At 50.2% G+C, this 27,558-nt stretch overlaps 1 protein-coding gene across 8 annotated transcripts in view; it reads right to left on the minus strand.

Moving 5' to 3' along the window:
- ZNF57 (zinc finger protein 57) overlaps window positions 1–24,199 on the minus strand; it is a 33,956-nt gene extending 9,757 nt beyond the window's left edge. For 4 of the 8 annotated variants that reach the window (XR_010344387.1, XR_001104778.2, XR_001104777.2 and 1 more), the window contains exons 1-2: window positions 14,978–15,033; window positions 1,140–1,266 (exon numbers count right to left, since the gene is read on the minus strand). Coding sequence is in view for 5 of the 8 variants with exons in the window: in XM_012436217.2 (XP_012291640.2) it covers window positions 1,140–1,266; window positions 14,978–15,022 (172 nt within the window). In the remaining 3 variants the exon portion in view is untranslated. Of the gene's footprint in view, window positions 1–1,139; window positions 1,267–1,362; window positions 1,430–14,977; window positions 15,103–15,450; window positions 15,575–19,272; window positions 19,400–24,116 lie in introns of those variants that run through there. The other 4 variants (XM_064382117.1, XM_064382119.1, XM_064382116.1 and 1 more) reach the window with 4 other exon arrangements.
- Window positions 24,200–27,558: the final 3,359 nt, after the last annotated feature.

Raw genomic sequence — 27,558 nt, forward strand, 5'->3', positions numbered from 1 at the left:
GACGAAGTTTCACTCTTGTTACCCAGGCTGGAGTGCAATGGTGCGATCTCAGCTCACCGCAATCTCCACCTCCTGGGTTCAGGCAATTCTCCTGCCTCGGCCTCCCGAGTAGCTGGGATTACAGGCACGTGCCACCATGCCCAGCTAATTTTTGTATTTTTAGTAGAGACGAGGTTTCACCATGTTGACCAGGATGGTCTTGATCTCTTGACCTCGTGATCCACCCGCCTCGGCCTCCCAAAGTGCTGGGATTACAGGCGTGAGCCACCGCGCCCGGCCGGAGTTGAGCATTTTGAGGACTGCATCAGTAATTGAGGGAAGGGGTCAGAGTGGCAGGTATTCAACACAGTCAGTCACAGGGCTCAAACAAGGAACCGCTCTGTGATCCTAAGTGACCCGTCAAGGCCACCCCATACTAATGACACCAAAGGAAGCTGAAGTCCTTTAAACCGAGACAGAAATAACAGCTGTTTCACTGTTACAGAGTAATGAGTGGATTCTAGGTCCATGATGGCTGTGAACACATCTGTCTTTTTTTTTTTTTTTTTAAGATGGGGTTTCACCATGATGGCCAGGCTGGTCTTGAACTCCTGACCTCAGGTGATCCACCCACCTCAGCCTCCCAAAGTGCTGGGATTACAGGCGTGGTGTTGGGATCACAGGCGTGAGCCGCCGCGCCCGGCCAAGTGCTGGGATCACAGGCGTGAGCCCCCGCGCCTGGCCGAGCACATCTGTCTCACTCCTTTCCCACGTTTCACATGTTGGAACAGTACTGATGAGAAAGAAATGGGTTCATGGGGCCGGGCGTGGTGGCTCACGCCTGTAATCCCAGCACTTTGGGAGGCCGAGGCGGGTGGATCACGAGTTCAAGAGATCGAGACCATCCTGGCCAACATGGTGAATCCCTGTCTCTACTAAAAACACAAAAATTAGCTGGGCATGGTGGCGTGTGCCTGGAGTCCCAGCTACTCAGGAGGCTGAGGCAGGAGAATCTCTTGAGCCGGGGAGGCAAGGGTTGCAGTGAGCTGAGATTGCGCCACTGCACTCCAGCCTGGTGACAGAATGAGATTCTGTCTCAAGAAAAAGGAGAAAGAAATGAGTTCATTAAAAACTGAGTGAAGGAACGATGTCATCCTTACCTACTGAGGCCAGGTTCTGGAAGGTTTCCAGCATCACGTCTCTGTAGAGGTCCCTCTGGGCAGAATCCAGCAAAGCCCACTCCTCCCGGGTGAAGTCCACAGCCACGTCCTCAAAGACCACTGAATCCTAAGACAAAGCACACAGGTGCGCAGGAGGATTGGTGACACGGAAGGTGCTGGGAACCTCGTAAGTAATTCAGACAAGACTGTGCTGTCCCAGCACCTCCTCTGTGATGCGCGTGTGAGATCTTTTACTTATTCACAATCACTTCCTCATCAACTCCATGGCGGTCTGGACTTCTGCCTTCTCCTGTGACTGCTGCTCTCTTCCTCTCCTCTACCAGCAGGGTCTGGGAAGAAAGTCTGTGCAGATGAAGTCACTTTTCCATCTGAAATGTCGCAGAATTGACCAAACCACGCTTACTTCATAGGTCTTTAGGATAAGACCTACGATCGGACAAGCCTGTGACCGGCGGCTGGGAGAAAACGGTCCTTGGGATCTGCTGCCTGGTAAGGGCATCTTCGTCCACACCAGAGTTTCTAACAGTGTGACCTATGGATCCCTTTTTTTGTCTGCCTGGAGCCCTGGGCCACACTGTATCAGCTTTTCCCCCTTTATTTTCTTAAATTATTTTAAAGGCAATTAGATGTTTGTAATTCACTGCTGGATGTATAACACGTGAAATCCCTGTTTACCAATAACAGCACAGAGGAGGTGGGTGGGAGCAAAGGCACGTGGCCACAGATGGGAAAGTGTTAATTAAAATGCACTGTTTTGGTGTGTAACAGTCACGGATGCAGTATATATGATCATGCCATAGAGGTGGGGAGGGCAGGAAGGAATACAGCTACACAGGAACAGCATTTCTGTATCTCACTGGAATCAAGCTGTTTACATGAATCTGAAGTGCATCTGATAAGCCTCACATTAATAATATAGTAACCCCTAAAGCAACCAATTAAAAAGAAACCAACAAATCGTAACAAGTTAAATAACTGAAATGCTTCGTTAGAAAGTAATGAAAATGAAAGAAACACAGAAAGGGTGAAATGGCAGTCCTAAGTGTGTCTAAGTCAGAAACGACACTAAATGGGAAAAGATCACAGACCCCATTAAATGGCGGAGGCGGTCAGGATGGATGACAAGCATAACCCAACTCCACACACTGCAGAAGACACGCGCTTTTCATCCAAACATACAGACAGATGGAAAGTCAGTGTGGGGGTGGGTGCTCACGCCTGTAATCCCAGCACATTGGGAGGCTGAGGTGGACAGGTCACTGGCGGTAAGGAGTTCAAGACCAGCTGGCCAACATAGTGAAACTGTGTCTAGTAAAAATACAAAAATTAGCTGGGTGTAGTGACGAGACTCAATTAAAAAAAAATAAAGAAATAAATGGATAATTTGAAATAACAGTTGGAATATAAATACTCCACTTCTTTTTTTAGTAGAACAGCTTCATCAGTTACCCCACTTTTTTTTTTTTTTGAGATGGAGTCTTGCTGTGTCGCCCAGGCTGGAGTGCAGTGGCATGAACTCGGCCCACTGCACCCTCTGCCTCCCGGGTTCAAGCGATTCTCCTGTCAGCATCCCGAGTAGCTGGGATTACAGGTGCCCGCCACCACACCCGGCTAATTTCTGTATTTTTAGTAGAGACGGGTTTCACCATCTTCGCCAGGCTGGTCTTGAACTCCTGACCTTGTGATCCACCCGCTTCAACCTCCCAGAGTGTTGGGATTACAGGCGTGAGCCACTGCGCCCGGCTGAGACCCTCATTTCTAAAATTAAAAAAAATTAGCCAGGTGTGGAGGCTAAAGACCGTAAGACAGCTCCCCCATGAAGATATACAGAGGGCAGGGAAGTATACAAAAAACGCTCCACGTCATATGTCATCAGGGAAATGCACGCTGAACGAGATGCCACCACACGCCTATTAGAAGGTCAGAATCCACAACACTGGTAACACCAAATGCTGTCGAGGATCGCAGGGACTCTGCGTAGCTGCTGGTGGGAGTGCACACTGGTGCAGCCACTTTGGAAGGGCTTGGTGTTTCCTTACGAAAGTCAACCTGCTTTAACCATCTGGTCTAGCAGCTGCACTCCTTGACATTTACTCAAAGGAACTGAGAGGTTATGAGCACACACAGGCCTGTACACAGACGTTTACGGCAGCTTCGTGCACAACCGTCAAATCGTGGAAGTAACCAGGACGTCCTCCAGACAGCGAGTGGATTATGGTACATCCAGGTAACGGAATATTATTCAGCCTTAAAGAGAGATGAGCTATCAAGTTATGAAAAGACACGGAGAGTCTTTTTTTTTTTGAGACGGAGTCTCACTCTGTAGCCCAGGCTGGAGTGCACGATCTCAGCTCACTGCAACCTCCACCTCCTGGGTCGTGGTTCAGGCACTTCTCCTGCCTCAGCCTCTCGAGTAGCTGGGATTACAGGCATGTGCCACCATGCTCAGCTTTTTTGTATTTTTCAGTAGACGGGGTTTCACCATGTTGGCCAGGCTGGTCTTGAACTCCTGACCTCGTGATCTGCCCGCATCGGCCTCCCAAAGTGCTGGGACTGCAGGTGTGGGCCACCGCGCCCGGCCAACATGGAGAATCTGAAAATGCACACCACTAAGTGAAAGCAGCCAGACTGAAAAGGCTCCCTATGGTATGATTCCTGCCACATGACGTTTTAGAAAACGCAAAACTGTAGACAGTCGAAAGATCAGGGGTTGTCAGAGTTAGCGCGGGAGGGAAGGATGAACAGGCGAGCACAGAGGCTTTCAGGGCAGTGGGACTACTCAGTGACACTGTAGTGCTGGGCACGTGTCCTTGCACACCTGTGGACATTCACACCACACCAAAAGCAGACCCCAGTGCAAGCGATGGACTTGGGTGAAAATGACAGGCTGACGAAGGCTCGTCACTGACAGAGGCACTCTTGTGCGGGATGTTGACAGCAGGGGCGGCTATGCACGTGACGGGGCAGGAGACAGATGACAGCTCTCTGTTCTTTCTGCTCAATTTTGCCGTGAGCCTAAACTGCTAAAAAAAATAAAATCTAGGCCAGGCGCAGTGGCTCACGCATGTAGTCCCAGCACTTTGGGAGGCCGAGGTGGGTGGATCACCTGAGGTCAGGAGTTCGAGACCAGTCTGACCAACATAGTGAAATCCTGTCTCAATTATTTAAAAAATAAAATAAAATGTATTAAAAAGAAAAAAGTTAACAGAATATTATCAAATGGACATTCCCCTCCTAAATACATGCTGAAGGAATGTGAAAACAGATATCCAAAGAAACGTTTGTACCCAAACGTTCACAGCAGCGCTGCTCACAACGGCCACAAGGTGGAAAAAGTCAAATGCTGATCAACTGACAGATGAAACGAAATGGGGTCCTATCCACGCAGGTGCCGTGACTCAGCCACGTAAGGAACGAGGCTCCGACAGAGGCTGAAACACAAATGACCCCTGAAAACGTGTCCAGTGAGAGAAGCCACTCGGAAAAGACGACACAGTGTCATTCCGTTCACACGATGTGTCAACAACAGCCACATCTGTAGAGACAGCGGCAGTCATTCCTGAGGGAGGGGAGGGTCTACACGGCAGCAGGAGAGTGGTCACTGAGGGTCTGGGGGTTTCTTCGTGAGGGATGAAAACGTTCTCAAGTTGACTGTGCTGTTGGTTTCGTGATTCTGTGAATATACTAAAAACGAGTGAAATGTACACGTCAAACGGGTGTGTGTGATGTGAGTCAGTAAAGCTGGTTTTTAAGAAACAAAAGAATGTGAAATTCACTGTCATCCTCAACAACACGGGATACAGAATGAAGGCGCCCGTGACCTCACCTCTCGTCAGGTCAGCCTTGGACTAGATCGCGCACCACCAGAAAATGTGTAAGAATTCTAAAGCAGAAACTCGTCTTTACACAAATGTGTAAGAGCTATGCACGTCCAACCCCAACAGAACAAAAAGATCATCCTAGAATAAGCCTGTTACCAGATTCCAGGAGATTGTGTTATATTTCTACTTAATACCAGTAGCTGGAAAGTTAGTTTCTAAAAGCTGATACCTCCTGTGGGAAAATCCACATAAGTACTTAAGGCTCGCAAAGGATTCCATGGAGAAATAAATCTTTACTGGGGCCCTGTGTGGTGGTTCATGCCTACAGTCCCAGCATTTTGGGAGGCTGAGGCAGGAAGACTGCTTGAGGGCAGGAATTTGAGACCAGCCTGGGTGACATAAGGAAAACTAGAGACTTCTTTTGCTTTTTTTTTTTTTTTGAGACAGAATTTTGCTCTTGTTACCCAGGCTGGAGTGCAATGGCATGATCGTGGCTCCTGGCAGCCTCTGCCTCCCGGGTTCAGGCAGTTCTCCTGCCTCAGCCTCTCAAGTAGCTGGGATTATAGGCATGTACCTCCAAGCCCGGCTGTTTTTTTGTATTTTTAGTAGAGATGGGGTTTCTCCATGTTGGTCAGGCTGGTGTCAAACTCCCGACTTCAGGTGATCCGCCTGCCTTGGCCTCCCAAAGTGCTGGGATTACAGGTGTGAGCCACCGAACCCGGACCCAAAAAGTTTTTTTAAGTTTTAAAATTAGCCAGGCATTGATGGCATGTGGCCACATTCCTAGCTACGAGCGAGACTGAGGCAGCACGATCACTTCGGCCCAGGAGGTTGTAGTGAGCTATCATCGTACCACTGTACTCCAGCCTGGGCAAGAGGGCAAGATCCTGTCTCTTAAAAAGAAAACAAAAATGATTGTGTAATAAGAACGAATGGAAAGGTGGCACGTGTCCTCAGTGTAAGTCTATGTGGCCAAATGTCAGATGTCCCAAGAGACATATCGTCCTTTCAAAATTCCACTGTATCTTCAAATGGGACTTTTTAGGACTTAACAAAACTACTTTCCAAACCTAACAGAGAGAAAAAAAAATGTCAGGCCAGGTGCGATGGCTCACACCTGTAAACCCAGCACTTTGGAAGGCCAGGGTGGGCGGATGACAAGGTCGAGAGATTGAGACCAACCTGGCCAACATGGTGAAACCCCGTCTCATACTAAGAACACAAAAATTAGCTGGGATGCCGGGCGCGGTGGCTCAAGCCTGTAATCCCAGCACTTTGGGAGGCCGAGGCGGGTGGATCACGAGGTCAAGAGATCGAGACCATCCTGGTCAACATGGTGAAACCCCGTCTCTACTAAAAAGTATAAAAAAGCCGGGCGTGGTGGCGTGTGCCTGTAGTCCCAGCTACTCGGGAGGCTGAGGCAGGAGAATTGCTTGAAACCGGAAAACGGAAATTGCAGTGAGCCGGGATCACGCCACTGCACTCCAGCCTAGCGATAGTAGAGCGAGACTCTGTCTCAAAAAAAATAAATAAATAAAAATAAATTAGCCGGGCATGGTGGTGCACACCTGTAATCCCAGCTACTCAGGAGGCTGAGGCAGGAAAATCGCTTGAACCCAGGAGGCGGAGGTTGCAGTGAGCCGAGATTGTGCCACTGCACTCCAGCCTGGCGACAGATGAGACTCCATCTCAAATTAAAAAAAAAAAGTCAGTCTAAAAATAGCCAGAACTTTCTGATGAACAAGGGGAAGGCTCACTTAATACAGGGCAAGGATTTTAGAGCTATTAAATTCATCTTGCCAATGCAGTATTAGAGGATGGCCGAAGGAACCAATGGAAAAGAATGGGTATCTCTGTGAAATAATGATATATAATTTAAATGCTGCAGCTTTTTGGAATGAAGGACAGGGAAAAAATAATTCTTAGGATATTATGAGGTGGAAGAGGGTCGCTGGCCTTGGGAATGAGAGAAAGGTTTAGATTCTGGATATTTGATTCCAGCTCTAGGGGAGCCAGGCTCAGGACGGGCTCCCGGGCCTGGTGCAGAACTTGCCGTCTGGGGTGTGCTGCTGATGCCCTGAGACTCAAGCCCACTGCTTCGTTCACATTTCTGGTTGCGATTTTAAGCGGCAGCCTAGGGAAGGACCACAGCTCTTTTACCAACACCCACGGCCAGGGCAAGCCTAACACTTAGGCGGCCTGTCTGGGTTTTGGAGAAAACATGCTCCTCACCGACAGGTTTCACTCCCACCCGTCTGTGCGATCACGAAACAGCCTGCTTGTGGGACAAGAGGTTCTAGATCCTCTACAGTTGGAGTCTCGCTCTGTTGCCCAGGCTGGAGTTCAGTGGTGCAATCTCAGCTCACTGCAACCTCCGCCTCCCGGGTTCTTGCAATTCTCCTGCCTTAGTTTCCTGAGTAGCTGGGGCTACAGACGCACACCGCCACGCCTGGCTACTTTTTTGTATTTTAGTAGCGACGGGGTTTCACCGTGTTGCCCAGGCTGGTCTTGAACTCCTGAGTTCAGGCAATCCGCCCGCCTCAGCCTCCCTAAGTGCTGGGATTACAGGCGTGAGCCACCGCACCTGGTCAGAGGGTCTAGATTCTGTGCCAAATGCAATCGCAACAGGACTCCACTGCGCCCCTCCTTGGACTGCTTCTCTGGGGGAGCTTCCAAAGCCTCCGCTCCAGCCTCAGGGCATCTGAAAGCAGTCCTGGTGGCAGTGGATTGGCCATGGGCAGCTGGTGCAAGACACTGTCCTCCCATCGGCCTCCACAGCCCACTAGAGATGGAGCCGCTCACAGGCCCTGTGCCTCTCCGCGCCGAGCTGCCCTGATGCCTCCAGCAGAGAGGCTTATGGGTGCACAGAACCTCCTTCCTGAAACAGAAATGGCACTTGCAGCACCAGGGAGCACCGGGGCACACCTGGGCCCTGTGGCCCATCCCCCTTGAGGACGGTCTTGTGCATACACAACATGGATGTGCAGATCACTCTAACCACACACAACAGACAGCTACAGTCTGGAGGCGTCACAGGCAGGACGACACTCTCTGGTGGCCACGCAGCTGATGGCTGTGTGGCTCTGGACTGTTCACTGGCCAGCCAGGGAGGGCGCGGTTTCAGCAAAGGGGCTTCTTGTTGCATATGGGTGGACCGGCAAGGCTGCACCATCAGCTCAACGACGACAGCAGAATAATCAACACTGTGGCCGGGCGCCGCGGCTCAGACCTGGAATCCCAGCACTTTGGGAGGCCGAGGCGGGCGGGTCACCTGAGGTCAGGAGTTTGAGATCAGCCTGGCCAATGAAAACCCCATCTCGGCCAGGCGCGGTGGCTCAGGCCTGTAATCCTCGCACTTTGGGAGGCCGAGGTGGGTGGATCACCTGAGGTCAGGAGTTCAAGACCAGTCTGGCCATCAGGGTGAAACCCCATCTTTATTTTAAAAAAAAAAAAAAAAAAAAAGAAAACCCCATCTCTACTAAAAATACAAAAATCAGCTGGGCGTGGTGGTGGGCACCTGTATTCTCAGCTACTGGGGAGGCTGAGGCAGGGCAATCACTTGAACGCAGGAGGCGGAGGCTGCAGTGAGCTGAGATCACGCCATTGCACTCCAGGCTGGGCAACAAGAGTGAGACTTCATCTCAAAAAAGAAAAAAGAAAGAATCAACGTTGCTAAAATATCTGAACCGAGCCCCAGAACCACTGATAGGTTTTTCTTGCTCTGTCTTCCGTGCCCCAACATTACTGCACTTGAAAGCTCTTTCAAGGCTGCTGTCCTGACTAAGATACGTTGCTTGGCCATTAGCCTCTGAAAATTCACTCAGGGCGGGGCACGGTGGCTCACGCACGTTGAGAAGCTGAGGCGGGAGGATCGCTTGAGCCCAGGAGTTTGAGACCAGCCTGGGCAACACAGCGAGACCCCAGCTCTGTTAAAAAAATAATAATAATAATTAAAAAAATTAGATGGGTGTGGTAACACGAATCTGCAGTCCCAGCTCCTCAGAAGGCTGCGGCGGAAGGTGGCTTGAGCGCGGGTTTGAGGCTGCGGTGAGCCATGACTGCGCCACTGCACTGCAGCCTGGGCGACACAGGGGTTTTGTATCTAATGAAGGATATAAAATAAGCATCGTGGAAGAGTTGTAAACACTACTGATGACATCAAAGGATACAGAAAGATGGCGCACGGGCTCAGAAAGGAGACCTCGCGCCACATCAGCGCATCTGCCAAACGGATCTCAGGTTTTCAAAACGCTCCGTTAACTCTAAAACCAGCCTCGTTTCTTGTTTTTCTTTGTTTTTGAATTTATGAAAAACGACTTCTGAGAACTGAAATGAAAGGCAAATGTCTGAGAACAGCCAGGTTTCCTACAGAACGAGGTAGAGCCATGATTCTAAAACACATCAAGCACTTAAATCGCAATAGTAATTAGGAGGGCCAGGTGCAGCGTCTCACGCCTGTAACCCAGCTGAGGTGGGCGGATCACCTGAAGTCAAGAGTTCGAGGCCAGCCTGGCCACCGTGGCGAAACCCCGCCTCTACTAAAAATTCAAAAATTAGCCAGGCGTGGTGGCATGTGCCTGTGATCTCAGCTACTCAGAAGAATGAAGCAGGAGAACCACTTGAACCCAGGAGGCGGAGGTTGCAGGGAACCAGGATCACGCTACTGTACTCCAGCCTGGGCGACAGAGTGAGACTCCATCTCAAAAAAAAAAAAAAAAAAAAAGCCAGGCGCAGTGGCTCACGCCTGTAATCCCAGCACTTTGGGAGGCCGAGGCGGGTGGATCACGAGGTCAAGAGATCGAGACCATCCTGGTCAACATGGTGAAACCCCGTCTCTACTAAAAACACAAAAATTAGCTGGGCATGGTGGTGCGTGCCTGTAATCCCAGCTACTCGGGAGGCTGAGGCAGAAGAATTGCCTGAACCCAGGAGGCGGAGGTTGCGGTGAGCCGAGATCGCGCCATTGCACTCCAGCCTGGGTAACAAGAGCGAAACTGCGTCTCAAAAAAAAAAAAAAAGAAAAAGAAAAAAGTAATTAGGAGGACGGTATCGGCAGATACCAACAGAAAAGGTATCTGTTGGTGGGCGACAGACCAACAGAAAAGGACGGAGCTCTGTTCCTGGTGCACGAGCAGGTGACAGAGCAAGAACTGCCGCGGTGCTGGAAACGCGGGCAGTTCACCACCCGGGCAAGGACAGACGAGTAAGGAATGTCCGCGTCAGCCGCAGGCTCCGCAGCCAGCACAGTGCAGACTTCGCTGTGAAGGACGACGGGACAGCACGTTCAGACATTAGCGTTCCGAAAGCTTCCAGGGACAGCAAGCCTTCACAGACGCGCACACATGCTGACACTCAGCAGTCACAGAGGCAGGCCAGGTGCAGTGGCTCACGCCTGCAATCCCAGCACTTTGGGAGGCTGAGGTGTGTGGCTCACTCGAGGCCGCGAGTCCGAGACCAACGTGGCCAACGTTGTAAGGCCTGTGTTTACTAATAATATAAAAATTAGCCGGGCGTGGTGGCACATGCCTGTAACCCCAGATATTCGGGAGGCTGAGGTGGGAGGACTGCTTGAACCCAGGAGGCGGAGGCTGCAGTGAGCCGAGGTCACGTGACCGCACTCCAGCCTGGGCAACAGAGCAAGACTCTGTCTCAAAAAAAAATAAAAAATACAAAAGGCGGCAATGACAAATCCAATTCTATTCAAAATAAGAAAAGTCCATTCACCAATGTAAAGGGAATGAAAAGAGACACTGAAAACTCCAAGAAAAGGTCTGCAAAGGGATGAGCGCCGGGCATGTAAAGTGTAAGTGACCATTACAGCAAACCGATAAACATTAAAGGCGAGAAAATGAAGACGTTTTTATCTGCTAGACGGACAGTAACAAGTTAGACAATTCTGAGTACTGGAGATCAAGTAGAAGAAATAAACACGGCCACGAACACTGGTGCGGGGCGGCGGTCAGCCCACACCCCCGTCGGCATGTCCTAGTACGTTCACGCTTATTCATAATTGCGGCAAGCAGAAAGTTCTTTTATTTTTTTATTGCATTTTAGGTTTTGGGGTACATGAACCTGGAAACCACCATCTCAGCAAACGGACACGAGAACAGAAAATCAAACACCGCATGTCCTCACTCACAGGCGGGTGCTGAACAATGACAGTTCCTTTTTAAAGCTCCCTTTCTTGTTACAGAATAAGTGTGCTAATAGCTTTGTGAAGCCCTGTCCTGTGTAGCTGTTAGACACGCCGTGCTTACAGGCACGTAGTACATTCTGTGTCCTTGTACTTTAACCAAGGTATCTGGGCTGGACGTGCTCACAGGCGTGTCCCAGCTCTCCATCGCTTTTGCCTGTTTAGAAAAGTTTTAAGTGGTTAGCCAATCGGGTTTTAGTTTAAATTGTGAGGTCTGGCTCCAGCCAGTGGGGATGAGACACAGCAGTGAGGACGACCCCAAATGTGTAAGGGATAAATCTGTGTGTTCTCCTTTGTCCTTCGTCCTCTCGTGGCAAGACGGCCAGCAAGGGTACCCCTCCTGCAGTCCAGGAAGTAGACATTGCACGGCCGACAGAGCCTTTGTCTCAGTGCTGATTTTTCTTTGTGGCACCGAGCATCTATTTCCAACAATAATCTACACCCCTGCAATTTTCCTCTCAACTACAGAAACTTAGGATGTATTTCTTTTGCACTTGGAGACAAAAGAATGACTGGATTGGCACCGTCAACTAATCCAAAAATAAACGTCAGCTCGGTGCAGTGGCTTGTGCTGTAGGAGGCCAGGGTGGGAGGACCGCTTGAGGCCAGGAGAGCAGCCTGGGCAACACAGTGAGACCCTATCTCTATAAAAAAAAATTAAAAATTTTTGGCTGGGTGTGGTGGTGCATACCTGTGGTCTCAGCTACTTGGAACGCTGAGGCGAGAGGATGCCGTGAAGCCAGGAGTTTGAGACCGCAGTGAGCCTTGATCATACCACCGCACTCCAGCTTGGGCAACAGAGACCTTGTCTCTAAAAATAGGTACGCACGTAAAGTAAATCAACAAACTAGAACTAGCCCAAGCTTGACAAACGCGGGAATGGTTGAACTAATTGGGTCACCCACTGTCTAAGACGTCAGCATGTGTCCAAAGGAAAGAGACCACAGAAAAGCCTTTCACGGTGATATTCATGCTACGTTCATGCTAACAGTCACTTCCTGAAATTTCAGGCCTGGCGTGGTGGCTCACACCTGTAATCCCAGCACTTTGGGAGGCTAAGGAGGGCGGATCGCTTGAGTCCAGGAGTTCGAGACTAGCCTGGGTCAACAGTGAGACCCCCGTATCTACAAAAAATATAAAAATTAGCTGTGCATGGTGGCATGCTCCAGAATTATCTCTGGAGCCTGAGGCAGGAGGATTGCTTTAGCCTGGGAGGTCGAGGGTGCAGTGAGCTGTGCTCACGCCACTGCAGTCCAGCCTGGGCAATACAGTAAGACCCTGCCTGAAAAACAAAATTTCAAAGGAGGCAAAATTCAAACTCATTATGGCGATAAATGACAAATGGTCACGGCAGAGAGGCTGAAAACAAAAACAGTCAGAACGGTGGTTACCCTGGGGGAGAACAGAGATTAGCTCAGAAGCACACGGGAGCTGAAGAGATGCTGAAGGCCTGTTTATGCAGGCAGTAAGGCACTGTGTTTATATTAAAACTGAACGCAGGCCCGGTGTGTGGTCCACGCCTGTGATCCCAGCACTTGGGGAGGCCGAGGAGGGCAAATCACTTAAGGTCCGGAGTTTGAGACCAGCCTTGCCAACAAGGTGAAACCCCGTCTCCACTAAAACTATGAAAATCAGCTGGGCGTGGTGCGGGGCGCCTGTAATCCCAGCTACTCCGGAGGCTGAGGCAGGAGAAATGGTTGAACCTGGGAGGCGGAGGTTACAATGAGCTGAGATCGCGCCACTGCACTCCAGCCTGGGAAACACAGAGAGACTCGGTCTCGAAAGAAAAAACAAACAAAAAAAACCTTAATGCATTGTTGGGGGAAAGGCAATGGAGGGAGGCTTACCAGTGCCTACGTAAAGTGGTTGCAAGTGCTGGGAACAGTAAACCACGGCAAACTGCCTCGGGCCCCTGGGGAGGCAAACTTCCCCACCCTTCCTGGTTCAGGTGCAGAGTGACCTTGACTCTGCTACGGTACATAACATGCTCAAGGGCTTAAAACGCCTTCTGTAGCATTCCAAAGGCACCAGACTTGTAGGCTCCCGTGAGGCTGGCTCCCTCCCGCTGCTCTATCAATTTCAAGTCTGAGGCACAGCCTGCCTTTCACCGATTCACCCTGCCACCTGCACTATAGCTAACAGTGACTGTGCTCAATAAATACTGTGGGAACCAGAGCTCGGGGCCTTCACTGCCTCCAGCAGAAAGTGATGGTCCCCTGGTCCCACTCTCTCTCATTCGTTTGTCGCCACCGAACTCGGGGTACCCACGGGTGGGGTGCGGGGCTGTTTCCCTACAATGCGTAAACTAAGCTGCTTAGAAACTAACCACGGGTCAACCTCAGAAAGGCGAAAACGCCGCTCAAGCACGTCTCCTGGACAATCCTTCCAATGCCCAGCTGCCTCAATCAGCATCAACAGCTCCGGCTGTGGTCGGTGTACGAGGGAGGAGGTCTGCGCGGGGGGAGGCTGCCCACCCAGACCCGGCTGCACCTTCAGTGGCTTCGGGTGTGGGCTCACCTCCCTGCTCCAGGTGCTACCCACTTTATTTATTTTTTATTTTTAGAGATGAGGTTTCACCATGTTGGTAAGGCTGGTCTCAAACTCCTGAGCTCAAGTGATCCACTCACCTCGGCCTCCCAAAGTGCTGGGATTACAGGAGCGAGCCGCTGCGCCCAGCCAGGTGCTACACTTTAAATGCCACAAAGACCCGCCATCCCGAGCCTGCGGCAGAATCACTACTTTCACCCCGTGCCTAAGTTGGGGAAGGAAATTCCACGGCAGTCTTTATGGCTTTACATTGCCAGAAACTGCTTTTCCCAGCCAGCAAACAGATGCTCCATCAGTGAAGCATTAACCTCTTGCTGACAAACTGGAAATTAACCAGAATGGAACATGCCTCGGTTTTACAGGTCACGAGGTCACGTTTTTGCAGAACCTGCATTAATCTGATGTACAGATGAACTGAAATGGAACAGATCACAGGCTCTTGCAAACTCTGCACCTTGTACGGAAGAGTAACTTTTTTTTTTGTCTGATTGCTTCGGCATTTGAAAAAATACTGTTTTTATGAGCATTTTAATCCATCTCTGTCTGCTATAAGATGTGGAACTGCGAGCCCTTTCTCTACAATTGTGGTGGGAGAGAGAATATTCCTGAGAGACTTTCCCCTGGGCCGTTCTTACAGGCCCCAGAATAAGCAAGTGTTATTTTAACGGACCAGAAGGCAGAAAAAAGACTTGAAAATTTTCCTGTTGTCAGTAAGGAGAAGAAAAAAGGCAAACAGGAGGCAGTATTTTATATTTACTGAAACCGGCTGCCCGAATCAATGGTCGAACGTATTAGGCATGCCCTGCAACAAAATCCCCAGGGCAGGCCACTCCACTCCCCGAGGTCACTCCCAAACTGCCCCCGATCCTCGGACCGTCCCCTGCCGTTTCCCCAAGATGTCGCCGACCCCCAGACCGCCACCACCATCCCCCTCAAGCTGTCGCCGACCTCCTGACCGCCTCCTGCAGTCCCCCCAAACCAGCCCGACCCTGATCGCCCTTACCGTCCCCCCAAATTATCGCCGAACCCCTGACCGCCCCTGTTGTCCCCCCAAAATGCCCCCGAGCCCCTCCTGCTCAGGCCGCCCCCTAAATTACCACCCAGCCCCTGGCCGTCCCTTCCATCCCCCTAAACTGCCCCCAGTCCAACCCGGCCGCTGTGACGGCGTCCCCGGGGCCCAGGCGCTAGTGCTGCGCCGCCCCGCAGGTCCCTCCGCCCTGCCCGGCCTCAGACTTCGGCAGACGCCAGGTTCCTACCGCTCCGCCCCTCCCCGGGCTCGGCTCCTGTCCCGTATTCACCATGTCCCGCTCGCTCCTGGATTCTCCAAGGCGAATTCCGAGGAGCCCCGCTGCCGGCTCAGGTGAAACCTACAAGGACTCGCGGGCCGCTCGGGGTAGGCGGGGCACGCCCGGCAGGGAGGACAAAAACGTCCCGCCCTCGGGGTCTGATTGGACAGAGCTCAGGCAGCGGCATCACTAATTGGACAATTATTCAGTCCCCACCTTTTCAACGCTCTGAGCGGACAGCGTTTCGGACACGCCCCTTCCACCCCTGGGGCCTTCGATTGGACACTACTTCAGACCTCCAATCCGCTTCCGGGAGCCCGCCCCGTGCCTTCATTGGACAATGGTCCGGACCCGCCCCCGGGCCTCCTGATTGGAAGATAACTTCTGCGCGGCCCCGCCTCCTGCCGCCTGAGTGACAGACGCACAGCGAACACGTGGCTTACCTGCCAGCCACGGACACTCGTGTCTGAGCGAACTCGCTCTGTCCCGGGGCGAGCCCGGCCTCTCCCCGCAGCTCGGCCGCCCCTCCCGCGTCCTTCTCCCGAACGGGCACGAGAAGTTCAGACTCAGTTTCCCCACGGAGCGGCCACTAGTGCTGAGTATAAGGGCGACCGGAAGGCCTGGGTCACGTGGGGCTGCGCCCTTCGTGGGGCGGAGTCCTCAGCAGTGACGTCACTGCGCTGCCCCCCCCCCCCGCATTGGGGCGGACCCCGCGGAGGCCCCGCCCCGGGGCTGGAGCACGTGCTGGCAGCGTACGTTTCCCACCCTTCTGTCCTCCCCACAGGCCAATGCGTCCGAGCTCGCCCCCACATCAGAGCCGGCTCTAAAATAAGGACCAAACCTCGAGTCACCTGATCCCGAAAATGGGCTGACCGCAGGCAGCCCCTATCCTATCTGGCCTCGCTGAAGTTTTATTTTATTTTTATTTATTTGAGAGGGAGTCTCGCTCTGTTGCCCAGGCTGGAGTGCAGTGGCGCGATCTCAGCTCACTGCAACCTCTGTCTCTCATGTTCAAGTGATTCTTCTGCTTCAGTCTCCTGAGTAGCTGGGATTACAGGTGTGCACCACCACGCCCAGCTAATTTTTGTATTTTAGTAGAGACGGGGCGCTGGTCAGGCTGGTCTTGAACTTCTGACCTCGTGATCTGCCTGCCTTGGACTCCCAAACTGCTGGGATTCCAGGCGAGAGCCAGCGCTCTGGGGCTGGATGTGTTTTTTGTTGGACACTCTTTAGATCAAGAAATCCAGGCCAGGCACAATGGCTCACGCCTGTAATCCCGGCACTTTGGGAGGGGATTTTAGCACCTGAAGTCAGGAGCTGGAGACCAGCCTGGCCAACCTGGCGAAACCCCGTCTCTACTAAAATACAAAAATTAGCTGGGCGTGATGGCCGGAGCCTGTAATCCCAGCTACTCAGGAGAGCGAGGCAACAGAATCATTTGAACATGAGAAGCAGAGGTTGCAGTGAGCCGAGATCATGCCACTGCACTCCAGCCTGGGCAACAGAGTGAGACTCCGTCTTAAATAAGTAAATAAATAAATAAATTTGCCGGCCGGGCGCGGTGGCTCACGCCTGTAATCCCAGCACTTTGGGAGGCCGAGGCGGGTGGATCACGAGGTCAAGAGATCGAGACCATCCCAGTCAACATGGTGAAACCCCGTCTCTACTAAAAATACAAAAAATTAGCTGGGCATAGTGGCGCGCTCCTGTAGTCCTAGCTACTTGGGAGGCTGAGGCAGGAGAATCGCTTGAGGTAAGGAGTTCAAGGTTATGGTGAGCCTTGATCACACCACTGCGCTCCAGCCAGGGTGGCAGATTGAGACCCTGTCTCCAACAAAAAAGAAAAAGAATAAATATTTCTGCTCATTAAGCCTATTCTAGGATTTGCAGTGTCGAAGGAGAATACATTGGTTAATAAGACAGTTATAATCACTGTTGTCCTGTACCTTAAATTCAGTAGCTTCTCTGTGATAATAAAAATCTACCTATTGGCTGGGTACAGTGGCTCACACCTGTAATCCCAGCATTTGCGGAGACTGAGGCGGGTGGATCACGAGGTCAGGAGTTCAAGACAAGCCTGGCCAAGGTGGTGGAACCCCGTCTCTACTAAAAATACAAAAATTGGCCAGGTGTGATAGGGGGCGCCTGTAATCACAGCTGCTTGGGAGGCTGAGGCAGGGAATTGCTTCAACCCAGGAGGCGGAGCTTGCAGTGAGCCAAGATCACGCCACTGCACTCCAGCCTGGGTGACAGAGCGAGACTCTGTCTCAAAAAAAAAAAAAAAAAAAAAAAACAACTACTTATCGATCAGTACTTTTCTTTCTGTCTTGTTGAAAAGACTTAGGGTCCTTTTGTGTCATCAATGTGGGTATATTTGGGGGCACAGAGAGCTTTAGTGTTTGAAACCTGGTGATGGGCCGGGCGCGGGGGCTCACACCTGTCATCTCAGCACTTTGGGAGGCCGAGATGGGCGGATCATGAGGTCAGGAGTTCCAGAGCAGCCTGGACAACATGGTGAAACCCCGTCTCTACTAAACATACAAAAATTAGCCGGCCCGGTGGCGGGTGCATGTAATCCCAGCTACGTGGGAGGCCAAGGCAGCAGAATCACTTGAACCAGGGAGGCGAGGGTTGCGGTGAGCCACGATCGTGCCACTGCACTCCAGCCTGGGCGACAGAGTGAGACTCTGACTCAAAAAAAAAAAAACCTGGTGATGATTTTTCTGTGCATTTAAAATTGCCTGCCACGTTGACCTCTTGTACTTTTATTTTTTTTACTTCTCATTAGTTTAAATCCTTGAAGGGCACAGCATCAGAGGGATTCTGCGTCCTATGGCCTTAGCAGCAAGATTGCTTCAGACTTTGGCATGAGTCACGCCACTGTCTCTTTGGGCCTGAATTACCTTTCCCCAGATGAGTCTGGTTTTGTTCTGTTTGCCGCCAGGGGTCACTGTGTTGGTCTTTGCTTTGTATACCTAAGCACGTCTCTTATGCAAATAGGATCCAGTTTCATGTTGTGCATAAACACTTTCAGTTTTTTTTTTTGTTTTTTTGTTTTTTTGAGACAAAGTTTTGCCCTTCTTGCCCAGGTTGGAGTGCAATGGCGTGATCTTGACTCACTGCAACCTCTGCCTCCAGGGTTCAAACGATTTTCCTGCCACATCCTCCCAAGTGACTGGGACTACAGGTGCATGCCACCATGCCTGGATAATTTTTTTGTATTTTTAGTAGAGACAGATCCAAGCACTTTGGGAGGCCGAGACGGGTGGATCATGAGGTCAGGAGATCGAGATCATCCTAATCAACATGGTGAAACCCTGTCTCTACAAAAATACAAAAATTAGCTGGGTATGGTGGTGCATTCCTGTAATCCCAGCTACTAGGGAGGCTGAGGCAGGAGAATTGCTTGAACCTGGGAGATGGAGGTTGCAGTGAGCCAAGATAGTACCATTGCACTCCAGCCTGGCGACACAATTAGGCTTTGTCTCAAAAAAAAAAAAAGAGAGACGGGGTTTCTCCACGTTGGTCAGGCTGGTCTCAAACTCCCAACGTCAGGTGATCCTCTTGCCTCGGCCTCCCAAAGTGCTGGGATTATAGGTGTGAGCCACTGCGCCCAGCCAACACCTTGAATTTTAAGAAGAGCTATGTGCTCCGCTTGGCTTTGGAGACCCTGCTTGTAGGCAGCCAAAATGGCCTTGGACCACCACCTTCCAGCCATATTTTCTTTCAGAAGTCGTGTTCCCAGCAGGCCCCACAGGCTCCAGGAAGGCAGAGTGGGAGCTCTTGTACTTTTTTTTTTTGAGACGGAGTTTCACTCTTGTTGCCCAGGCTGGATTACAATGGCACAACCTTGGCCCACCACAACCTCTGCCTCCTGGGTTCAAGTGATCTCCCGTCTCAGCTTCTCGAGTAGCTGGGATTACAGGCATGCGCCACCAAGCCCAGCTAATTTTGTATTTTTAGTAGAGATGGGATTTCTCCATATTGGTCAGGCTGGTCTTGAACTCCTGACCTCAGGTGATCCGCCCTACTCAGCCTCCCAAAGTTCTGGGATTACAGGCATGAGCCACCACTCCCAGCCAATTCTTATTTTTTTTTGTAGAGACGGGGTCTCACTATGTTACCTGGGCTGGTCTCCAACTCCTAATCTCAAGTGATCCTCCTGTCTTAGCCGCCGAAAGCACTGGAGATACAGGCACGAGCCACTGCACCCGGACGAAACATAAATTATCTAATAACCAAGGGCAGAAATGATGGCACCGTACCTACTGAGGCCAGGTTCTGGAAGGTTTCCAGCGTCACATCTCTGTAGAGTTTCCTCTGAGCAGGATTCAGCAAAGCCCACTCACCCAGAGTGAATTCCACAACCACCTCTTCAAAGACCACTGCATCCTAAAACAAACCACATGTGTGTACATGAGGATGGTGAAACTCACAGCACTGGGGACGTGAACTCAGTTCGTAGGACATTCACACAAGATCCTGCAGTCCCCAATATCCATGAAGACTCAGTCATGGCTGGGCGCGGTGGCTCATGCCTGTCATCCCAGCACTTTGGGAGGCTAAGGCAGGCAGATCACCTGAGGTCAGGAGTTTGAGACCAGCCTGGCCAACATGGAGAAACCCCATCTCAACTAGAAATACAAAATTACCTGGGTGTGGTGGTGTGCGCCTGTAATCCCAGGTACTTGGGAGGCTGATGCAGGAGAATCACTTGAACCCAGCTGGTGGAGGTTGTAGTGAGCTGAGATCGTGCAACTGCACTACGGCCTGGGTAACAAGAGTGAAAACTCCACCTCAAAAAAATATGTATATATATTTGATGATAAGAACATGTAAGATTTACACTGTTAGTACATTTCTTTCTTTCTTTTTTTTTTTTTGGTATAAGTAATCTAGAGATAATTTTTTTTTTTTTTTTGAGATGGAGTCTTGCTCTGTTGCCCCAGGTTAGAGTACAGTGGGGTGATCTCGGCTCACTGCAAGCTCCACCTCCCAGGTTGAAGCGATTCTCCTGCCTCAGCCCCCCGAGTAGCTGGGACTACAGGTGTGCACCACCACACTAGGCTATTTTTTATACTTTTAGTAGAGATGGAGTTTCACCATGTTGGTCAGGCTGGTCTGGCACTCCCGACCTGGTGATCTGCCTACCTCGGCCTCCCAAAGTGCTGGGATTACAGGCATGAGCCACCACGCCTGGCCAGGTGTGTGGTTTAAAAGGATATTCCTAGGATAAGCCTTATTTTAGTTGATATCAGAAAAATGAAAATTTTTTAAGGAAATGTAAGTCCTTGAAAATAATAACTCACTTAACGGGCTAGGTCCAAACCCTTAATGCATTAAAGAAGGTACTCATTCATGAAAATACTCATCAGTTTCAGATATAATAGAAGCACAAAATATGATGTCACCTGCAACTTTAGTTATTAAGAGATTTGAAAACATTTTATTTTTTTCCCCAGACATATTTCAGTTTTGTGGATTGTACTTTCATAACCTTTAGCGTTTTTAGAGGATTACATTTTAAAATAGTTATCTATGGTCGGGCGCGGTGGCTCACATCTGTAATCCCAGCACTTTGGGAGGCCAAGGCAGGTGGATCATGAGGTCAGGAGTTGAAGACCAGCCTGACCAACAACGTGAAACCCCGTCTCTTCTAAAAACACAAAAATTATCAGGGCGTGGTGGTGTGCACCTATAATCCCAGCTACTCAGGAGACTGAGGCAGGAGAATCTCTTGAATCCAGGAGGCAGAGGTTGCAGTGAGCCAAGATCACACCATTGCACTCCTGCCTGGGTGACAGAGTGAGGCTCCGTCTCCAAAAAAAATTTGAGAAATAAATAAATAAGATTTCCTACATTGAAAGGTGGCTTTCCAGTAAGAATAAAACCTGGCTGGGTGTGGTGGCTCATGCCTGTAATCCAGGCACTTTGGGAGGCTGCGGCGGGCGGATCACGTGGTCAGGAGTTCGAGACCAGCCTGGCCAACGTGGTAAAAGCCTGTCTCTACTAAAGATACAAAAATTAGCTGGATGTACTGGTGCCTGCCCATAATCCCAGCTACTTGGGAGTCAAAAAAAAAAAGAAAAGAAAAGAAAGAAAATGAACAAAAACTATTAAAGAGCAAACTATGATTTAAGGTAAATGCATGCAAAATTTTTAAAAATCCATAGGACCTTTCTTTGTTGTTGTTAACATGGGGGAGCACTATATTGCCCAGGCTGGCCTTAAACCTTGGGCTCAAGCAATCCTCCCACCTCAGCCTCCCAAATAGCTAAAACTACAGACACATGCCACCAATTCTGGCTTGAAATATCCAGAAGACATTTTATGTATTTATTTATTTGTATATTTATTTATGAGATGGACTCTCTGTCACCCAGCCTGGAATGCAGTGGTTCAATCTTGGATCACTGTAAACTCTTTTTTTTTTTTTTTTTGAGACAGAGTTTTACTCTTGTTACCCAGGCTGGAGTGCAATGGCGCGATCTCGGCTCACCGCAACCTCCACCTCCTGGGTTCAGGCAATTTTCCTGCCTCAGCCTCCCGAGTAGCTGGGACTACAGGCATGCACCACCACGCCCAGCTAATTTTTTGTATTTTTAGTAGAGATGGGGTTTCACCATGTTGACCAGGATGGTCTCGATCTCTTGACCTCGTGATCCACCCGCCTCGGCCTCCCAAAGTGCTGGGATTACAGGCGTGAGCCACCGTGCCCGGCCTGGCTCACTGTAAACTCTGTCTCCAGGTTCAACTGATTCTCCTGCCTCAGACTCCCAAGTAACTGGGATTACAGGTGTGTGCCACCATACCCAGCTACTCTGTGTGCGCGTGTGTGTGTGCGCGTGTGTGTGTGTGTGTTTGAGACAGAGTCTTGCTCTTGTCACCCAGGCTGGAGTGCAGTGGTGCAATCTTGGCTTACTGCACCCTCCACCTTTCAGGTTCAAGCGATTCTCCTGCCTCAGCCTCCTGAGTAACTGGGATTACAGGTGCGGGCCACTTCACCTGGCTAATTTTTTTTTTTTTTTTTCTGAGACGGAGTTTCACTCTTGTTACCCAGGCTGGAGTGCAATGGCGCGATCTCGGCTCACCGCAACCTCCGCCTCCTGGGTTCAGGCAATTCTCCTGCCTCAGCCTCCTGAGTAGCTGGGATTACAGGCACGCGCCACTATGCCCAGTTAATTTTTCGTATGACAGGGTTTTGCCATGTTGGCCAGGCTGGTCTCAAACTCTTGACCTCAGGTGATCTGCTTACCTTGGCCAATTTTTTGGTGTTTTTAATAGAAATGGGGTTTCACCATGTGGACCAGGCTGGTCTCGAACTCCTGACCTCAGGTGATCCACCATCCTCGGCCTCCCAAAGTGCTGGGATTATAGGAATGAACCACCGCTCCTGGACCCCCATGGATATTTTAAATGTCATAAACTCAGTGTCTGGAGAATCCAGCAAATCCCATCCTGGCCAACGTGGTGAAGCCCTGTCTCTACTAAAAATACAAAAATAGCCGGGCACAGTGGCTCACGCCTGTAATCCCAGCACTTTGGGAGGCCAAGGCAGGTGGATCACAAGGTCAAGAGATTGAGGCCATCCTGGCCAACATAGTGAAACCCCATCTCTACTAAAAATACAAAAATTAGCTGGGCATGGTGGCACGTGCCTGTAGTCCCAGCTACTCGGGAGGTTGAGGCAGGAGAATTGCTTGAACCTGGGAGGTGGAGGTTGCAGTGAGCCGAGTTCAAGCCACTGCACTCAAGCCTCAGTGACAGAGCAATACTCCAACTCAAAAATAAAAATAAAAACTAAATAAAAGAACAGAACAGGTCGGGCGCAGTGGCTCACATCTGTAATCCCAGCACTTTGGGAGGCCGAGGCCCGTGAATCAAGAGGTCAGGAGATCAAGACCATCCTAGCCAACATGGTGAAACCCCATCCCTACTAAACTACAAAAAAAAAAAAAAAAAAAAAAAAAAAAAAAAAAAAAATTAGCTGGGCATGGTGGTGCATGCCTGTAATCCCAGCTACTCAGGAGGCTGAGGCCGGAGAATCACTTGAACCCGGGAGGTGGAGATTGCAATGAGCCGAGATCGCGCCACTGCACTCCAGCCAGAGCAAGACTCCGTCTCAAAAAAACAAAAGCAAAAAAAAAAAAAAACAAAAAAATAGAATTATCATCTGTCACAAATTCCCCACGCTGGAAAAGGAGAATAACTGATATTTTAGCAAGCTTTTGTAATTCACCATATTATATATCAAACATTTTTTGCTTTTCGGAATGTATTCACCTCGGGCGGTGTCATAATAAAAGATTTTCTCTCCTTCTCTGCGATTCCTTTTCCTGGGAGCCCTATCGAGCCTAAGCCCTGGAATCCCATTCGTCATCACCGAAAATAAAACAACAGATGTGAGAAACTCAAGCACGTGTAAAAAAGGAACAGGAAAAAAGAAAGGCGCGGAAGAGTTAGCAAATGGAATTTAAGACAAGAACTTTATTTTTTTCCTGAAATTCATCTCTTTGGAAATCTCTTATCTTTCAAACTCTATTCTTTACTGTATGTTCCATGGACTGAAAAAAGATCTGAGGCTCAAGTAACCAAATCAATCTTTAGAAGGAGACGGGCCCAGGCAGAGGCGGCTGGGCTGGAGCCAGGCCTGTGTGCCTTTGGGGTCAGGCCCGGCCATCCCTCCACGTGGGGCGCCCGCACCACCTGTCCAGCCGTCGCCCCTCCCAGGGACGTGAGCCTGGGCCCAAAGTCTGCATCCAAAGCGCATTCTGCTTTGGGGGTTGTTGCACCGCCTAGCTAGGGTGGTTTTTTTTTTTTTTTAATTTTTGTCTTTTGTGTTAGTTTTTCTTCCAATTAACTTTGAGACCCCTCGGGGCAGGAGTCATTTCTTTTGTTCCCTCCATCCCAGTGTCCTGACAACTACGACTTTCCAGGGAAAGAAGACTGGGTAGGCAGGGAAGTCCCCACAGGACCCGGGGGTGACACCGGGACAGAGGCTGCATGGGGGTCCCGGGCGGCCCCCCCGGGAGTTTCATTGGGTTCTGGACGCTTCCAACCCTTCCCTCCCAGGGCTCCGGCTCAGGCTCGGCCCCCGCCCTGCACTCACCATGTCCTGCCCGTTCCTGAGCTCTGTGAGGAGCTCCCGGCGCCCAGCAGCCGGTGCAGGTGAGACCGACAGGGACACCAGTGGTCACTCAGGGCAGGCGAGCTGTGCTCGGCAGGGAGGACAGCGACGCCCCGCCCCCAGGGCTCTGATTGGACGGTTCTCCTCTCTGCTCACCTCTGATTGGAGAGTTCACCAGTCGCATCTCAAATCCCCTGATTGGACAATTCTCCAGACTCTGCCCCTGCTCTTCGGGTTGGTCAGAGTGCTAGGCGTCGCAGGAGCTCCCGATTGGGCAGTTCTTCAGGCCCCACCCTAGCCCTCCCAATTGGTCAGGTTTCCAGGCCCCACCTCAGTTCCCTTGATTCAGGGTCTCCAGGCCCCACTCCACTTCCCCTGATTGAACAGTTCTCCAGGCCCTGCCTCAGCTCCCTTGATTGGTCAGTTCTCTAGGCTCCGCCCCAATCCCCCTGATTGACAGTTCTCCATGTTCCACCTCAGCTCCCCTGATTGGTCAGTTCTCTAGGCCCCACCCCTGCTGCCTGATTGGTGAGTTCTCAGGTCTTGGGTCCTGCAGGCAGCATCCCCCATCCACAGTGGTCTCCTTCTTGAAATGAAAATGGTGCTGACTTATAGGCAAACCTGGGCCCTTTGGGTATCCCACCTGTAGAAAAAAACAGTTTCTGTCCTCAGTCTGTTGCCAGATTCCATGACGCAGGAGGAGGTCCCCTCTCTCTCCTGACCCGCAGACACCTGGGAAGTCCCATGAGGTCAAGTGAGTGACCAAAGAAAAGATTACCATTCCCTAACCAGGGTCAGCACAGTTGTTAGAACTGAACTCTTGAACCATTAACAATGGTCTAGCCGGCCGTGCACAGTGGCTCACGCCTGTAATCCCAGCACCTTGGGAGGCCAAGGCGGGCACATCACAAGGTCAAGAGATCGAGACCAGCTGGGCCAAACTGGTCAAACCCCGTCTCTACTAAAAATACAAAAATTAGCCAGGCGTTGTGGCAGGAGCCCATAGTCCCAGCTACTTGGGAGACTGAGGCAGGAGAATTGCTTGAACCTGGGAGGTGGAGGTTGGGGTGAGCCGAGATTGTGCCATTACACTCCAGCCTTGGCAACAAGAGCAAAACTCTGTCTCAAAAAAAAAAAAAAAAGATGTTATCTTTAGTTTTCCTTTTTTGAGATGGGGTCTCACTGTGTTGCTCAGGCTGGAGTGCAATGGTGTGATCACAGCTCACTGCAACCTCCGGCTTCCTGGGCTCAAGCAGTCCTCCCACATCAGCTTCCCAGATAGCTGGACATGCACACATGCACCACCAGGCCAGGCTAATTTCTTTTTTTTTTTTTTTTGGAGAGACAGGATTTTGCCATGTCACCCAGGCTGGTTTCGAACTCCCAGGCTCAAGTGATCCTTCTCCTGCCTCAGCCTCCTAAAGTGCTAGGCTTACAGGCCAGAGCCACCATGCCTGGCTATCTTTAATTTCTACAGGGGAACTGAACATCCCATCATTCTAGCTTCCTTAGATATATTGTTTAGGCTACTGTTACCTTCTTGCTTATCAAGTTGCTTATTTATTTCTTGGGGCTAACTAGGTGACGGAAATTTCCCTTGAAGAAACTGGAGATTTTTAAAAATTTCTATGCTTGGGAGGCCCGGAAGAGGAAGTCCCTGCTACACCTCACACCCACCCTCAAATCTCCTCTTGACACAAGTGTGCTAATGTTCTGATAATTGCACATACTTTTAGGGCCATCACAGGATCGCAGGCACTGCCTCAGGCACACATGTCATCCTGTCAACTCAAATAAATCACGAAGCCATCAGACAACGTGCAGAACTCTCCAACCACATGCAGCAGAAAGCAAATGCTTTAGATGCTTTCCCTGAGGGCAGCACTCCCAGACAGGACCGCTGATGAGTGCTTGGTTCAGGATCACTTATTGGCCAGCCAGAGAGTTATGTTCCCTTAAAGGGGCTGCTGCCTGCATGTGGGTACTGGAAAGGTTTCACAAATAACAAATGAGACGATGTACTAAAATGGTCTAAAACATTACTGAAATATTTGTAAAGATGCCATGGAACGCCAATGACACATTTTCCTGGCTCTCTCCAATACCCCAAGATGACTGCATCTGAATGCTCTTTCAAGATCTTCTTTTTATTTTTTTGAGATGGAGTCTCACTCTGTCGCCCAGGCTGGAGTGCAGTGACATGATCTTGGCTCACTGCAGCCTCCGCATCCCAGGTTCAAGCAATTCTAATTCTAAGCCTCCCAAGTAGCTGGGACTACAGGCTCCTGCCACCATGCCTGGCTAATTTTTGTATTTTTAGTAGAGACGGGATTTCACTTTGTTGGCCAGGCTGGTCTCAAACTCCTGACCTCAGGTGATCCGCCCGCCTCAGCCCTCCAAGGTGCCGGGATTACAGGTGTGAGCCACCACGCCCAGCCTAAAAATAGAGAGTAACTGGAACATCAGTCACTGGAAGTCACTGGAACATCACTTCTGGTTGCATCCTCTTCAGAGGATGAGTCTCGGAAAACAGAAAGTTTGAGGTTTGGTCTGAGGGCAGGGGAACAAAAGCACCTTTCTCGTTATCGTGTATGATGGCATTACATTTATGTAACAAATCTCTACCTAGAAAGTTTTCCGGTGAGGCTTCGGAAACTAGAACGCTGTGATGAGTGTTAAGCAAGACTGAGGCTGCTGGCGTGGCCTGGGATGGGGTAATGAAATGAGTCGCCTCAGGACTCGGACAGCTTCAATAGAATTAAAAGGGACAGGAAAGATGAGTACTCTGAGAAGCTGGTGGAGAAAGTCGGACCAATGTCAATTTAGAAGTCTAGTTTCTGATCCTCTATTTGAAATTTAATGGCAGGTTCTGGGGTGCAACAGAGGGTTGGCTGGCCTCCATCAATCACTAGGGACTTGAGTCAAAACTCCTGATGCATTTTATATGCTCCCATTTCTGAAAATACTTTCCTATTTAAAAGCCAGTGGAAGTACAAACTCTGATATTATTTACTGACAAAATAAATTGAAGAAAACATTCATGTTTGATTTACAAAAGATACTGGCCACTTTCATAAAAATTAGTTTAAAGGATTACCATGTAGAAAATAGGCTTCCTGTTAATAATTCTAATCATTTGGTTTATAAAGTATTTTAAAATAAAATATAGTTGTTAGGTGTTTGTTTGAGACAGGGTTTGTTTGAGTTGGGGTCTTGCTCTTATTTTGAGGCTGGAGTGCAGTGGCACGATCATGGCTTACTGCAGCCCTGACCTCCTGGGCCCAACCTATCCTCCAGCTTCAGCATCCTGAGTAACTGGAACTACAGGTGAGCACCACCACACCGGGCTAATTTTCGTATGTTTTGCAGAGATGGGGTTTCATCAAGTTGCCCAACCTGGCCTTGAATTCCTGAGCTCAGGGAA

Source organism: Aotus nancymaae, unplaced genomic scaffold (genome assembly GCF_030222135.1).
Source record: "Aotus nancymaae isolate 86718 unplaced genomic scaffold, 86718_ANA_hifiasm-v0.15.2.pri h1tg000028l, whole genome shotgun sequence".
NCBI lineage: Eukaryota > Metazoa > Chordata > Mammalia > Primates > Aotidae > Aotus > Aotus nancymaae.